The sequence below is a fragment of the Neomonachus schauinslandi genome, chromosome 4 (genome assembly GCF_002201575.2).
Source record: "Neomonachus schauinslandi chromosome 4, ASM220157v2, whole genome shotgun sequence".
Lineage (NCBI taxonomy): Eukaryota > Metazoa > Chordata > Mammalia > Carnivora > Phocidae > Neomonachus > Neomonachus schauinslandi.
Genome location: NC_058406.1, coordinates 139,115,842 through 139,133,388, shown reverse-complemented (window position 1 = coordinate 139,133,388; position 17,547 = coordinate 139,115,842). Strand labels below are relative to the sequence as shown.

The 17,547-nt window shown below is 39.7% G+C and overlaps 1 protein-coding gene across 2 annotated transcripts in view; it reads right to left on the bottom strand.

Moving 5' to 3' along the window:
- The window catches only part of E2F5 (E2F transcription factor 5), a 24,529-nt gene extending 6,982 nt beyond the window's left edge, over nt 1–17,547 (bottom strand). For both annotated transcript variants that reach the window (XM_021688199.2, XM_021688200.2), the window contains exons 1-3: nt 17,061–17,547; nt 2,112–2,221; nt 772–933 (exon numbers count right to left, since the gene is read on the bottom strand). In XM_021688199.2, the coding sequence (XP_021543874.1) occupies nt 772–933; nt 2,112–2,221; nt 17,061–17,294 (506 nt within the window). In that variant the 5' untranslated portion in view covers nt 17,295–17,547. The remainder of the gene's footprint in view (nt 1–771; nt 934–2,111; nt 2,222–17,060) is intronic.

The following is a 17,547-nucleotide window of genomic DNA, read 5'->3' as shown; positions in this document are numbered from 1 at the left end:
AGCTTTGATCTGTAGAAATAGCAAATGAGATCATGGACTTATTCAACAAATTACCAAAACAACATAAAAAATTAATTGTATACATTAGTCAAAAATTCATGAGAGGTAGTAGAAGATAAATGCCATTAAGAGATTCCATAAGAGTACAGGCAAGTTTACAAATCAAGAGAATCGCTAGTATTTGAGAGAATAGTGCTTTTAAGAAACACATGAAGTATACCCCTAATATTTTTCCCCCACATAATATGATAAATACATAAGCCTTGGTCCCCAACCTGGAGTAGGTACTATCTTTGAGTTAATATTAGGCAGAAAGTATCCTGGATTGATTGCAGGTCCCTGATATTTTATTTTCAAGCCAAAATTAATTTTTCAAAACTTTGAGAGTTACTGAATTGTTGCCACTTCAGAATACTGAGCATAATTATTTAAATATACCTATGCATTTAACAATGACTTCTAATATTCAGAGACCCCCTAAGCACACTTTAGCTAGCATATTGCATCCTATCAATGGTAGACTGAAAGTGGATGAATTTTTTTTTTTCTCAATGCAACACAGGAATAATGTTAATAGATGTATTGTGTAGTTTAAGAGGTAAAAACTTTTCAAATATCAGTATAAATTGTTAGAATGATATTGTAAAATTAAAATATTATATTCACTTACAAAACTTTTTAGAACACTAGAATAAAATAACTGATCTTCAGACTGGAAAACATATAAATACAAATTCTCTGGCTATATGTGTCACTTATTTAAAAGGATATCTATTATTAATGGAGTCGTCCATCACATTTTTGATGCTTTGCTGTAGCCACAACTTCTGCTGATCAAGTTCTCTTTCCTTCAGTTCTAGATCTTCAATTTCAGCTTTAAGATATCTTAATCTATCTATGACTTCTTTAGTATTACAGCCAGCACCTACACCTCTTAAAAACATATGAGAATTAATATTTCCAGTATCAAGCCCAGGTTAACATCACTTAATTTTTATAATAATAAAAACTGACTGAATTAGTAATTTATTCAAGACAAAAAATCCTTATAATCTTCTAAAAATCAAGCATTACAATCCTTAGAAAATTTAAACATTGTACCTCTGAATATATTTGCTTAGGAAATTTATTGGCAAGAACAATCAAATTATAAAAATTTTCAATGCATTTGCCATACAGAAAATGAAAATTTTCGGGGCGCCTGGGTGGCTCAGTTGGTTAAGCGTCTACCTTCAGCTCAGGTCAGGATCTCAGGGTCCTGGGATCGAGCCCCGCATCGGGCTCCCCGCTCAGTGGGAAACCTGCTTCTTTCTCCCTCTCCCACTCCCCCTGCTTATGTTCCCTCTCTCGCTGTGTCTCTGTCAAATAAATAAATAAATAAATCTTTAAAAAAAAAATGAAAATGAAAATTTTCATAAAGTCTAAAATAAGTTCTCAGGATATTCTAGAATGGTTTGTCATCTGAAAGGCCAGGCTAGTTAGTGACTGGCACCAAAAGGATGTCAAAGCTAACAGTCACACCTGGAAGTGTCATGACGTAGGCTGAGATGCTAGTAAAATAAATTACAACCTTTTAATATTTTGGTGAGATTCTGGCTTTAAAACAAAACAAAACAAAAAACTAAGGCCAAAGGGGACAAATTTGCAGAACAGAAAGTATTTTTTACATTCAAACATACAACCATACAACAGTTAACAAACGACAATATGCATTTCAATCAACTACTATATATAAGGTACATATTCTATATATAGGACATAGTTCCTGTTCTTAAGGAGTTTATATTAGTTGGGCAGCTAAACACTTAGGCAGAGCGGGATTAATAATATAACGCAGTATGCAGTGTGTGCCAAATGAGTAACTTGAGGGAGAAAATAAGATTTGAATTTTCAGAGTGTAAATCAAACGGTAGACAGAGTAAGGGAGCACGCCAACACAGGAGTGACATATACAGAGACCCAGAGCGGTGTCCAGGAACAGACAAGGGGCCTGGTGAGACTAGAGGGCCGAGAGAGGATTTAGGAGAGCTAAACAGTAGAAAGGTCAGATTTTACAGAGCATTAGGAAGAAAAGTAAAGGTTTTAGAGTAGGGTACTAGTTTGTAACTTACTTCCATTGTATGCTATTTTTTGACTTTTTTTCGATCAGGTCAATTCCCTCCAAGACATTGGTGATATCATAAATTCTTCTTTTTTGTCTCACAGCCAAAGTATCTGCAGCCTGTTTTCAAAAAGGGGAGGGAGGGAAGGGGGGAGGCAAAGAACAATGAAATAAAGGACAATTCATATTTTAAAGCCAAAAAAGGTTGCTTATTAAGTTCACAGCATGACAGCCCAATCCCAAATTTGACCTGGTCAGTTGCTTGGGAACAATAGGTGGGTATGTTCAAAGCATCTCTCAAACATTGCAAATACCAAAGAAATTATTCCATTTAAAAGCCAGCAGATGTTAGAGTGGGGAAAAAAATATATGAAGGGTCATGACACAAAGCCCACAGAAATAAAAGAACACAATAAGGATACTTCACGTCACCTTATGGACTAATCCTGAGGAGTACTAATTGTCTACCCATGTCACTTCCTATTTCATTTCTCTTTTCATAAACAGTCTTGTCTAAAAACAGCCTTAATTGTTTTTTGAAACTTTGAAAAATTATATCTCAGCAACCTGTTAATAATTAAGTCTAGAGACTTGGGGGGATTTCTAAATTATACAAACACTTGTAGTACCGAAATATACTATCTACACGTTTTAAACTCACAGTGAAAATGGAGGAGTGAATCATGCCATCCCAACACAAAGTATAAAATCAACAAGAAATCAAAATCTATAGCACAAAGTTGTGGTACCAACAAATATAATACAAAAGCTTGGTAGTTTGACTCAACAAAAGTAAGGTCAACAAAAATATTTCATGCTACCATGTTACGAATAAATGCAGGAATGCTATACTGTTTCTCTAATTGGTTCCCATTCATATTTATGAGCTTTGTTCCCCAATGGAATAGACAGACCTTAAAAAAGAAGTTATCCTACAGCTCTTTTTCGGGGTGAATTAGACAATAACCTATCTTGAATGTGGAGTCATGTGATAAGAGTTATGGTAGTAAAGAAAAAACAGATTTATGTCCTTACAAAATTCAGCACATTATCCAAATTAATGAACAGAATTTAGTTTCATATAATTGGTTACCAGCTCTCCCAAGGCATCACTACTTTCTTGATTCTTTAAAAACATAGGACACACACACACACAATCCGGGACAGCATATTATTTGCAATCTGGACTTTCTTTCTACAGGAGCAAGTGTGACTAACTTCACAGGCATTTATTTATTTATTTATTTATTTATTTATTTATTTATTTATTTATTTTAAAGATTTTTTATTTATTTATTTGACAGAGAGAGACATAGCGAGAGCAGGAACACAAGCAGGGGGAGTGGGAGAGGGCGAAGCAGGCTTCCTGCTGAGCAGGGAGCCCGATGTGGGACTCGATCCCAGGACCCTGGGATCATGACCTGAGCCGAAGGCAGACGCTTAACGACTGAGCCACCCAGGCGCCCCAACTTCACAGGCATTTAATGTCGATTCTATCAATCCATTTATCATGCTACCAAAATACCAAGTTACCACTGTCCAATTAATTAATCATTCAGGCCTTCAGGAAGGGGATTCATGCTTCAATCAGTGGATCAGGAGAATAAATAAGATGTGGCAGGAAGAATGAAGAACAAGAAACCGAGGTTCTGAGTCCCCAACTCTGACTATTTTGGTTCCATCTCTTCTAGAGAACCAGAAAATTAAAAGTAGGGCTAGACATGGTTTCCTTGATCTCCTCTTCCCTTGTACTTAGCAATTTCCTTCCTGTTTTATCAACATTCATAAAGTTGCTTGAGTTTGAGGCTGTTTTTCTAAAGAGCAATAATCTCCTGCAAAGTTAACTGTAAAAATCTGAAGTTGAGGATTCATCTCTCACTTCCCTCGGAAGAGGTCTTCTTGAGAAGTAACCCAGAGCCCTTCAAGCCAGCTCTACGGTATCTGTATCTACGTACTCACACACAAAAGCCTTCACAACCATAGCAACAGCTCACTGGTTAGGGTATTAGGACATATTTGTATGAACCAGACTGCAAGAGCTATCCAAGGTCATCAGGCGAAGAGCCATCAGAGCTCACTTTTTGATCAAAATTTTTTAAAGTTTATAATCTAGTTTATAATTCATTACTGTTTTAACATGACAAATATTAGGCCTTTATTTCCAAAACTAAACATTATGTCTTAAATACTTTTCTATTTAAGTATATAAACACATAAATGACCAGCGAGTACAGAACATTATCACTTAAAAAGGATCTCCAAGGAGGTTTTTATTTCAGCAGCCCCGTCATTCTTTGGACCGTAGGTTCTGGAGTTCGGCACACAGGGATCCAGTCATAGCGCCGCCACTTCCTATCTTCAGCTCGTCTCAGACTCATGAAGCCTCATTTCCTTTTTTGTAAAATGCAATAATAACATATCTGAATTGTGGGGATTAAACTAGATAATCTTAGCACAACTGTCTGCTACGCGGATCGTGGATGACTTAGAGTTTGTGTGTATACGGACCTATCACATTTTATGCAGTGTTTCGGGAAGTTGTGTGAATTCTTAAAAGTTTTATGAAGTAATTCAAGACATCATATTCAATAGAATCATACAATGAATCACCATCATCATCATTCATTTAGCCACTATGATGTGCCAGGCTTGTTCTGTGTCTTATGGATAGAGTAGTAACGGAACAAAGTCCCTGCCCTCAAAGAGGGGAAAGGAGTTAATAATATGCAAATAATTGTTAGGAGGAATGCATGTAGGGGCTATATTTACAGCATTTTAAAGCTCCCCGAATAAGGTAGCATTTGAATTGAATGGAGAAAGTGACCCTGAAGAATATCTGACAGGAAGCAGCAAGTGCAAATGCTCTGAAGTGGGAATATGCTTACTCTTCAAGGAAAGACGGGCAAGCCAGTATGGCCAGAACAGTGAGTGAGAGGGAGACTGGTGAGAGAAAGGGGTGGGGAGGAAAGGAAGGAGACAAGGCGGGGGGCGGGGGGGTAGTGAGAGACAGAGATAAAGATGGGAACACCCGGATAGCAAGGGGCCAGATCACTGGGGTCTTGCAGGCCATTGTCAAGACTTCAGCTCTTACTCCCCATGAAATGGAAAGCCACTGGAAGGCTTTAAGCACATGGTCACTTAATGCCCTACTTTAAAATGTTCTCTCTGGGTGTTCTGGGTAGAAAAAAAAAGGCTACTGCAAAAGCAATGGCAATAATCCATTCGAGAGATGGTTAGTGGCTTGAATGAACAGGTAACTGAGGATGTTGTGAGAAATGGTGAGATACGGGATATATTTTGAAGGTATAGCAAGCAGTAGATCCAGACAGCAGAGTCAAGGGTAACTCCACAGTTTTTGACATGAGCAACTGGAGATGAGGAAGACTGCAGAAGAACAGGTTTGAGGCATTAGAAATCAGGAACTTGGCTTTGGATAATTTGACCTCCAAGGGGAGAAGTTCAGAAGACCACTGGACATGAGTGTGTGGGTTAGCAAAGAAGTCCAAGCTAGAGATACCATTTCAGTAGTTGTTAGTAAATGGATTCACCTAAGGAGGTAAAATTAGAAAGAGAAGATGTCTAAAGGCTGACCCCAGGGTACTCAGTGTTTAAGATCTGGGAAGTGAGGAGCAACTTGACACTGAAGTAAGAGAAATAGAAAGAGTGGCATCTTGAAGCCAAGGGAAGAGTGTAAGAAAGAGTGACCAGGTCAAGTACCGCTGTCAGGGTGAGTCAGATGAGCAGTAGACCTGATCATGGATTTGACTTTGGCAAGTCACTGGTGACCTTGGTCAGAGCTGTCTTGACTGAGTAATGGAATCAAAGCCTTAATGGAGAGAGTCCAACAAAGAGTGGAAGGAAAGCTACAGCAGACAACTCTTTTGAAGAATTCTGCTGCAGAGAGGAACAGAAGAATGGGGCAGTAGCTGTAGGGGGGTCCCTCCAAGAAGTTTTTTTTCCCCCTTCCTTTCTCTCTTCTTTTAAAGATGGGAGCTAATTCAACACATAAATTATGCTGATAAGAATCGTCCAATAATGGAGGCAGAGGGATAATTAACCATGCAGGAGAGAGAAAGGACCGCTACAGGTAGGCAAGAAAGAATGTGAGTCAGATGAGCTGAGGATTAGCCTTAGATAATAATAACAAGGCATATTAATAACTGCATTCCAGCCGAGTTTCTGGTGCAGATGTAGGTAGGATAATAGACCAGGTAGGGGGAGAGTTTAGACATTTCCTTCCGGTTGCTTTCTGTTTTCTCCTAAGTGGAGGCTGGTTGGAGGGGGAGTGAAGAGGGGAGGGGATGGTTAATGGTTTAGAAGAAAGATGAAATATTCATCTAGGAGAGTAGGAGTAAATACTGTAGAAGGAATGCTGGACGCAATATTAGTCCTCTTGAAGTTAGTCATTGTGAATTTAAACTGAGACCCATGAGCATCAGTGTGCACTTTTCTCCAGCCCTGGAGAACAGCCTGGGTACTGTCAAGGGGCAGGCAGAGAGCAAATGGGTACATCCTCATCCCATGTTGCCACATGGCTATTGAATAAGTGCACATGTGCATGCATCAAATTTACTTTAAAAGGTTACATTTGCTATTATAGATTTGACCTATAAAACACAAAGGAAGCATCTATTTGTACAAACCAACTCAGTTTTGGGGGAAGATAAACAACCCTCTGAAAGAAATACATCTCCCCTCCAAATAGTAAATCCTTTTCTAAAACTATGTCACCAATTGCAAACAAAGTGGTATCTATATGTGGAACAAAATTAAAGCTTGTGATGCTTTTTAGAGGTGGGTAAGATAAATCAGGAGAATTGAGAGAGATCACATGTTAGTGCTAAAAAGGGCTTTAAGAATTTCCTGGCCCCACCCCTTCACTTTAACAAATGAGTCCACTAAGACCCAATGTCAACTCTGGGGGAGGGAGAGAGATTATGTTGTAGGTCTATATGAGTTAAGATTAGCTGCAGCTCATTTGTTCAACAATGTTCTTCTGATGGAGCATGATGTTGCATTCAAATGCGCTAACATACACACAATAACTATGGGAAACAACCCGTCTTTCAGGTTCTCCATCTGCAAAGCAGGTACTTTACTCTCTTCCAGGACCATAACTGTCAATACATGTGTAGTCAATGTTTCAGCTACTATGCTTCGGAAACTAATACTACAGTCAGTGGGGCCAGAATCTAAAAGTAAAAAACGTGCCACGGAAACACTATATAAAGTCAGTTAGTTATATATATATATGCACACACATACAAATAGGACGCTGACAATAAGGTGAAAAGAAGCCAAGTGATGCCCCCAGAGTGGCCATAAAATATTAAAAAAAATTTTTAAAACCAAGTGAACTCATTTTCTTTTTTTTTTTTTTAAGATTTATTTATTTATTTATTAGAGAGAGAGAGAGCATGAGAGGGGGGAAGGGCAGAGGGAGAAGCAGACTCCCCGCCGAGCAAGGAGCCCGATGTGGGACTCGATCCCGGGACTCCAGGATCATGACCTGAGCCGAAGGCAGTCGCTTAACCGAGCCACCCAGGCGCCCGTGAACTCATTTTTGACTGTGTCATGTGGTATTTTCTGTTATCTATCTTATGATAAGGTTTGAACTGATTATTAGCTAATTTCAAATACTGATAAAGATAATTAACTCACAGAATGTCTGATTTCAAATCACAGCTAAGAACCATTTATAAGCCAGTAACAGGATAACTGTGTAATAGGATCTTCCAAAGAATATTACCTAATTTAATGCTCACACCATTCTCCTCATTTTTTGGGTACAGACTCATAAAGCTAATGGATAATCAAATGGAATTTGACATTAATTATATATTCATGAAATAAGTTTGTGGCAAAACATTTTCAAACGGGTTCTATAATTTCAAGATTTTAAATAAATGTGGTGTGCCGTCAAAATTCCCAAACTAAAAAAAAATTGCACTGAATAAGCAATTTAAGTACCACTGGTACTTGTAACAAAAGAACTGTATACATATCTAAGGTTGTGGGTAACACCTTGTGTTAGAGAATGAGGTATAAAAATGGAAACAGTCCCATATTGTAGAGATAAAGTATTATAAGAGGTTGAAAAAAAGAGATTACTTAAGGTGGAGGCAAAAGGGAAAGATGCTGGAAGAGGCTGCCATGTGCTTTCAATGGGTCTGCAGGGGACATTGAATCAATAAGGAAATTAAATACCAAAAATAAAGAACTAACTTTATGGATACAAAGGCCTCCCTGAAGAAGCAGCACTAAGCACACAGTATTTTAATTCCAACTCAGTATCCTGCCCCAAAGAAATTCCTCTTAAAAAATCTCCAATGCTTTTGCTACCCCAAACAGTCATTCCTAAACATGATATTGATATATATGTACCAATATTTTTGAAATGCATAAGCTTTAAATTTGTTTTAATTTTTATTTTTAATTGGTTCTTATTGCAGTATAGTTGACATACAATAACTTATTAGTTTCACATGTACAACTTAGTGATTCAACATTTATATATGTTGTGATCACCATGTTAAACCTAGCTACTGTCACCAAAGTTGTTACATATTATTAACTATATTCCATAGTTATACTTCGTATTCCCGTCTTATTTATTTTATAACTAGAAGCTTGAGCCTTTTAATAAACCCTGCATAAGCTTTTATAAAGAAACGTGTTTTATTGTTTTACTCAAGTCACCAAAGATTACTCAAAAGAAAAAAGAAGATATTTGATAAAGTATCTGTTTAAGTAGGTAAAGCCTGCCGAAACTCTGAAATCTGTAAATTGCAAACTCTAGATTGCCTGTCCAAGTCTTCAACAGCTTTGGAAATTCTCCCCTCGTAAGTACTAACTTTTTAAAACAAGAGCACAATTCAGTGTGCATCTGCTATTCTACCACTTGGGTTTGTGCTGGTGGCAGACACAGACGTGAGAGGCTCTGGGATGGGCCTGACTTACTAACTTTATGACCCTGGGCAAGTTACTTAGCCTCTCTGCGCCTCAATTTCCTGATCTGTAGGACTGTTAAGATGCTGTTATTTGAGGATTAAATGAGTATATCTGAAACACTTAGAAGAGTGCCTGGCACATGGTAGGCATTGCAGTTGTGTTACTGATCCAAATGATCCAATTTCAATTATTGATCCAATTTCTCCCCTAAAGTAATGAGAAAAGTTTGCTCTTGGAAGGTGCAGCATGGAACAAAAGAGAACACCCCTACCTATCTCACTAACTCACTATTTAACACTTTGGAAGGCAGTCAAGCTCAATGAAGTAGAACAAAAAGGCTTCTAAAGAGCAAAAATAGATATAAAAAGGTGTATTTCACTACTCAAAACATTCACCCCATTTGGATCCTTCATTACTCCTTTTATATGATTCCTAACAGTTGGGCTATTTAATTTCAAGGTCCACGGGAGAACTGGAAGTACCATCTGGGACAGTAGGGAGGCACCTTGGAGCAATCAGGGCACAAGAGAGAAACTATAGAAAGGACAACAACTCACAAAGCAGACACAGCTCAGGCCTCTGGACAAGACAGCAGTCCAACGTAGAAAAGCCTTGAGGCAGGGCGCCTGCGTGGCTCAGTCGGTTAAGCGTCTGCCTTTGGGTGGGGTCTTGATCCCAGGGTCCTGGGACGGAGCCCCATGTAGGGCTCCCCGCTCAGCAGGGAGCCTGCTTCTCCCTCTCCCTCTGCCCCCACCCCTCCCCACACTCATGCTTGCGCACACGCACTTTCTCAAATAAATAAAATCTTTAAAAAAAAAAAAAGATAGCTTGAGGCTATCATCTCCAAAAAATACAAGAAATAATATTCAGTAGGTGCTTCCAAACCCACCTTACAGCGTAAGAAGTGTGCAACTGCCCATTTCCCTGACTTTCCCCTACAACTGTAAGCTGCAATCTACTAAAGGAAGGGACTGAGGCACACAATGGTTAACTCCTATTTGTTGAACGAGATGGGAAAAAACCTAGAAACAACTTACATGACTGTCTGTAAGAAAGGTTAATTCTGATTAATGTGATGGATGTAACTTGTGAGGCCATCACAAATTATGTTTATAATTTAGAAAGATAAAAGTTTGATCTCAGCTTATAAAAAGGTGTAACAAGTTGAAGAAATATAGAAAACTGAAAACAGTGGTTCTCTTTGGGTGATGGCATACTGGGTAATTTTTATTTTAATCTATTTCCGAGCTTTCTACTATTTGTATGTTACTCCAATAATTATACTTTAAGTTTAAAAAATGAATCAGAAAGAAATCCTCCCTTTCACAAACATATTAGGTTTAATGTATAAAGAGAGAATAATTAGGGACAATTCAGTTTTAACTGGCAAAATCTAGAAAAAAATGTATTTATAAAAAATATTCTTATTAAAGAAACAGCTAATACAATTCAGACACCCAAATAGATGTATGATCCATATCAACAGGCAACCCTATTCAAACATTTCATTCCTTTAGTCAGCTAACAAGTGCTTGACTTTTATAATTCATCCTTGGATTGTGATATTATTCTCAAAAACACATTTATACCATTAAAGTAGACTATCTGAAAATTATTACTCTCATTCCTAATTTATTTTCTCTTTCTTTTTGCCTGGTGTAACAAACTTTTTGAGACTTTTAAAGTTGGCGAGTTTCTTGTAAATAGACACCTGAATTCTTTTTCATCTAAACCACTTCATTAAAGGGTAGATCAGTCAGTTAAGTGTCCGACTCTGATTTCAGGTCATGGTCTCAGGGTCTTGACATCAAGCCCCATGTCGGGCTCCGTGCTGGGCATGGAGCCTGCTTGGGATTCTCTCTCCCTCTCTCTCTCTGCCCCTCCCCTCCACTCACTAGCACTCTCTCTTTCTCTCAAAAAAACAAAAAAACCCCACAACTTTATTAAAAAGAAAAAGGAATTGAATACCTTCATGTGTAATATAGAAACAGGTTTCAATTATCACTCATTTGATGTATTTTGTGTTATGCTTTCATGATGTTACCTTTTGTTCTTTTTCATGGACTTAAGCTGTTATTTTCCCCCCTTAAAATGAGATAGCAGTTCAAAGTGTGTTTCTGGTCTATTAATAGTTACCTTTAAACTTAATAACATATGTATATGCTTAGCATGGTGGCTCAGGGCATCACTTCTGGCAGCAGGCTACCTAAACTTACGTGTCACTCACTGTGGATATTTTTTTAAAGTAAACTCTACCCTGGATGTGGGGCTGGAACTCACAACCCTGAGGTCGAGTCACATGCTCCACCGAAAGAGCTAGCCAGGCACCCCAAAAGCTTTTCTGGTTTTTGTTTGTTTGTTTTTTAAGGAAGCACCATGCCCAATATGGGGCTTGAACTACTGTGGATATTGACCGTCAGCCTCCTTACACGTCACTTTCCTATCAGCAAAATGGAGACAATCTCTCTTTTTTACTTTTAAGGATTAAGTGAGTTCATACAAGTAAAGCACTGGGCATAGCGCCAGTCATTTAGTACCAACTACTACTAATAATTTTTATTAGTGTTGTAGAGCTTTAGTCTCCTGAGAATTTTTTTCCATTTAGCCAAGCACCTGGTATTGATGTTTAACAATTAGACGTCGGAATAGATGTGTCCAGGTCAGCTTTCTATGTGCATATTCAATAATTTTATTTTTTAGAGCAGTTTTAGGTTCAAAGCAAACCCGAGCAGGAAGCAGAGTTCCCATACACCCCTGCCCCCACATGTGCGTAGCCGCCCCCGCTATCCGTATCCCTCACTGGAGTGGCACATTGGTTAAAACTGACGAACCCACACTGACATGTCATTACCACTCTAAGTCCATAGTTTATATTAGGGTGCATTCTTGGTGTTGTACCATATACGGGTGTTGACAAATGTGTAATGACATGTGTCCACCATTACAGTGTCATACACAATAGTTTCACTAAAAATTCTCTGTGCTCTGCCCTCTCACTTCTGAACCACTGATCTTTTACTATCTCCATAGTTTTGCCTTTTCCAGGATGCTATATACTCAGAATTATACGGTAGGTAGCCTTTTCACATCAGCTTCTCTCACTTAGTAATACACATTTAAAGTTCTTCCACGTCTTTTCATGGCTTGATAGTTTTTTTTTTTTTTTTAAAGCACTGAATAGTATTCCATTGTCTGAACGTGCCAGTTTATTTATCCATTCACCTACCAAAAGACATCTTGGTTGCTTCCAAGTTTTGGCAATTACAAATAAAGCTGCTATACACATTCATGTGCAGGTAGAAATAAGTTTCCAACTCATTTGGGTAAATACCAAGTAATGTGATTGCTGAATCATATGGTAAGAATATGTTCAGTTTTCTAAAAACTGCCAGTCTTCCAAGGTGGCTGCACCATTCTACATTCCCACAAGTAACGTATGGGAGTTCCTGTTGCTCCACATTCTTGCCAGCATTCAGTATTGCTAGTGTTTTGTGTTATTTTGCAATTCCAATAGCTATGTCGTAGTATCTCGTGTTGTTGCTTTATATGTTTCTTTAATTTTGGTAAAATACACATGACATAAAATTTACCATCTTAACCATTTTCAAGTGTACAATTTGGTAGTTTTAAGTACATTCACACTGACGTGCAACCCATCTCCACAACTCTTATCCTCTGGCAAATTCTAAATCCATAGTATGACTTTGCTGGGGCTGCCATAACAAAAGACCACAGACTGGGTGGCTTAAACAACAGAAATTTATTTTCTTACACTTTTGGAGGCTAGAAGTCCAAGAGCAAGGTGTTGGCAAGTTTGGTTTCTTGAGAAGCCTCTCCCCTTGGCTGGCAGATGGTCACCCTTTCGTTGTGTCCTCACATGGGCTTTTCTCTGGGGGTATGAATCCTGGTGTCTGTGTGTCCAAATTTCCCTTCTTCTAAGGACACCAGTCTGAATGGATTAGTGCCTATCCCAATGACTTCATTTTAACTTCATCATCTCTTTAAAGGCACTATCTCCAAATATAGTCACATTCTGAGGTATGGAGGATTAGGGCTTCAACATATGGATTTTGAGAGGACACAGTTCAGCCCATAACATGCTGAACCATTAAACAACTTCCCATTCTTCCCTTCCCCCTAGCCCCTGGAATCACTCTTCTATTTTGTCTCTATGAACGTAACTACTCTTAGTTACTTCATGTAAGTGGAATCATATAGTATTTATCTTTTTGTAACTAGCATAATGTCTTCAGGGTTCATCCATGTTGTAGCATGTGTGAGAATTTCCTTCCTTTTTGAGGCTGAATAATCTTCCATTGTATGTACATATCACATTTTATTTATTCATCTGTTGACAGACACTTGTATTGCTTCTATCTTTTGGCTACTGTGAATAATGCTAAGAATATGGGGTATACAATTATCTATTTAAGACACTGTTTCTAAATCTTTGGGGTATACACTCAAAAAAGTGAAACTGTCCTAAGAATTGTTAAGTATGCCCCAAAGTTCTGGCTGTCCTACTCATATATCTTTCCTTAGGCTAATCCTATCTTTATCCTGTGACACCAATCTTTGCTTTATGTCACAAACTAAGGCCTTAGATTAATTATTTATTTCTTCCAGGGCATATATTAATTAGCTAATCATAAATTGGTATGAGTCAGGGACCTGTGAGATAAGGAACATCATAAATACTTTATCATTTTAACCTAGGTATTATGCAGGCAATTAGTAACATAAACAATTTTAATACAATCTTAATCATGCTTTGAAATTCAAGGTGGTACCAAAATGACAAATAAAATATAGAAACTCAGTTAGAAATTATATTTAATAGGAATTTCCAAAACAATATATAGGTAGTCATGACTATCTTAACAGGGCTTTAAATTCTTACTTCTGGAAAAGTAGAACCCTAGTTTAATTTGTGAAATAATGTGGAATTCACCATCAATACCCTCATTTTTAAAGGAGGAGCTCAGGGCACCCGGGTGGCTCAGTACGTTGGGCTTCTGACTCTTGATTTCAGCTCAGGTCATGATCTCAGGGTTGTGATATCAAACCCCAGGTCGGGCTGCATGCTTAGCATGGAGTCTGCTTGGGATTCTCTCCCTCTGCCCCTTCCCCTGCTGCATGCGTGTGCATGCTCTCTCTTTCTCTCTCTCTCTCTCAAAAATAAATAAATAAAATCTTAAAAAAATAAAGTAGGAGCTCAATACCTCTTTCTTCTGTCATGGGCAGAGGGATAAAAATAATCATGTGTTTTTCTATAGAAGAAACATTCTATGTTCTTACATAGTTGAAAAACTTAAATGAGAGAAGTTTGTGGTTTTTTTAAGGAATACTAAAAGACAGTATAGCATAAACAATAGAAAAATGGTCTTCTTTCAAATCTTACTCTGTCACTTTCTACTGTGTGACACTGGGCAAGTTACTTAACATATCAATTTTCTCATCTGTGAAATAGGGATGTTAGGCCCAAATTTCCAAGTTGTTAAGACGATAAAATTAGTTAATATATGTAAAAAGTCTGGAACAAACTCTCAATAAATGCTAGTTATTAGCAGCATAAATTGGCAAGCCAGATAGCTTCAGAGGAGCAAGGGATAATGTGTCATCTCACTGGAATAAAAAGATAAGTACTGCACCCCACTTTTGTAAATAAGACCATATAGTATGTGGGAGTGGGAGAGAGATATATAAGTTTCACAAACCACCTTCAAGGTGTTTCTAATCTCTAATTGTTAAAGTATACTCAAACAGCTTTATTAGAATTTATTTGCTTTATTAAGCTACATCCCCAGTTAGGTATATTATGAAGAAGAAATGCATCACCAAGATACAGCATCCTGTTCTTATTTTTCAGTAGTAGATGTCATGGTTCACAATAAGAAACATTGGAAAGATTTCACTGTAAGATTTTTATATGAATAAGATTTTACACATATATGTAAATAAATGAAAAATAGATGTAAATAAATATGTATTATTTTTCATGTATATGTGAAAAAAATGATACTCAAAGTGGTCTTTAGGAGTAAAAAATCATTAATACAAAGAGCCATAATGTTACTGCAGAAATCTTGGAAACTTTTAGGAAAGTTCCAGGATGAATGAAACAATGCTGTTACAATAAATTAAATTCCACTTCCTACTTACTTTCTCTGTGACTTCTGGAGAACACTTATATGGCTTTAGATGAAACAAGAGGAAGCCAAAGAATTTAAAGGCAAGTAAGGCGAAGTTCCATCATATTCCCAGCTGAGTTGAGAAAGAAGCCCTCAAAGTTAAACCCTGAGTTCAGCTCTATCTGGAAAACCCCAAACTTCCCCGATTCCCTTTAACTGAAACCACAGTACATTTACACAGTAAATTCAGGATACAACTCAATGTCTAGATTTTGAATAGCAGTTTGCAAGCCATGTTTTGTAACATCTCTGGCTTTCTCTGATGACTTCATGACTTCCTTTGAAATTCTTTAAACGGAATCCATTTTTAGTTCTTGACAATCTAAATACTATATATACACTATAAAGCACTTTCAGGGAGGAAGCAAGGGAGGAAAGGCTGTAGAAAGAACAAGGAATTTCCAGAGCTGGGGGGAAATTCCAGGAATAAAAAGATAGACAGTAGAAACTACTTGCCAACATGCAAAATGCACACATCATGCCTTATTTGAATTCAGATAATTCAACAATCACTTAATGAACACCTACCGTGCGCATGGTAAGGAAAGGGCATTCAAAGACAAACATCACCCCCTGGGCTACACTCAGAGGAGGGCCTCTAGTAGAAACCTTCAAGTCCCCCGGAGTCCTCGTCTCTACCTTCAGGGAATACTACAGAATGCTCTCCGGCTCAGACGCCGTTTCCTTTGCTCTAGGCACAACCTTAATGATCTAGGTCACACTTTCAAAGCCAAGTAAGGTGGTCCCACTGGCACTCCCCTGGGTGCTGGGACCAATCAACAGTATAAAATCAGATTTCGGATATCGGGGAAATGCCTAGGAGGGGGTCTGCGGTGATTAATGACTCGTTAGTAATTTTTATTTGTTTTTAAAGCTTTGGTTCCTACTTAAACTTGGTGCACTGGTTGAATTTTAATTCAAGTAATCACATTCTGCTGTTCCTCGGCATTGTGGAATCCTTCCAAATCCTGCCTGGAACGGTTAAGTCATTCTGTTTAACCGAACAGCTTTTGATTGCATATTGTTGTTTGAAAAACTGTAGTAAAAGACGAAGCACACGTTCTCATGAAACAGGAGTTTACTGAGCGCTTCCATCACCTTGAGTCAAAGTTCTAAAACATCCCCTTTCTGTGTGACGGCAAAGATCACTTTTATAAATCTGTATCAGATACCAAATTAAATAAAAAATCAAATATGCCCCTCCCAATCATCAGGACGATGAAAAGAATTGTGCAGGGAAGCGGGTTTTTTTTTTTTTTTTATTACTATTACTATTTCAACGGGGAATGAGTGTGGAAAGTTCGCTTTTTTCCTCTTTCATCCGGAAGAGGTGGCAAAATCGGGTTTTTTGTTTTGTTTCGAACAACGGGAACACGGTCTCCTCTAGAATAGCCTATTAAAACCATCAATTCCCAACAGCAAAATCGATCCCCAGGTGTCTCCAGGCAAAGTGCCCGGGTACCCCCTGTGCCTCTGCCACAGGTGGACGCGGAGCTGCAAGGACCCTCGGTCGCCCTCGGGTTCCTGCGCCAGAAGCCACGCGGGCGCGCTCCAGGTCCTAGGCTCTTTGTCGAGAGCCCAGCGCGGCGCCGGGCCCTATTGGTTGTGCGGCCGGTCGGGGCCATTCTGGTCCCTCGTCCCTCCCCCATCCCGGAGTCCTGGGCCTGGGCACCGGCCACATGGCCCTAGCTTTGGGGTCGCCCGGTCCCCGCGGGGCGCGTCCACACCACGCCGCCCGACCCACTCTTCAAGGGGGTGGGCTTCTTCGGAGGCCGCGGGCAACGAAGTCCGCCCCCATCCCCGCCTCCCGCGCTCACCGCTTTGAGATCCAGGACGCCGTCCTTGGCCTCCTGCAGTAGCGACACGAACTTGGTGGTGAGCAGCCCCAGGCTCTTCTCGTGCCTGCTGCTACCGCCCCCGCCGCCCCCGAGCTGAGGCGGCGGTGGCTGCTGCGGAGGCTGCGCCTGGGAAGGCTGCGGCTGCGGCCGCTGGCCCTGGCCCTGGCCCTGCGGCGCCTGCTGGCCCGAACTCGCGGGCTCCGCCGCCGCCATCGCGTCCCCACGCCGCTGTGCTGCGGCCCCCGCGCCCGGCCGCTCGTCTCTCCCCGCCCGCCGCCACCTGCCGGGCCGGCTCTGCAGCGGCCGCTCCAGCCGCCGCAGGCCGAGAGCAGAGCCAAGAGTCGCGGGCCCCCGCAACAACAGGTGCGCGCGCGGCGCCCACGGGACTTGGGGCGGCTAGGCGCGCCGGCCTCCGCCCCCTCCCCAAGCCCTGAGAAGCGTGAATGAAGCCCACGACCGAGGGGAG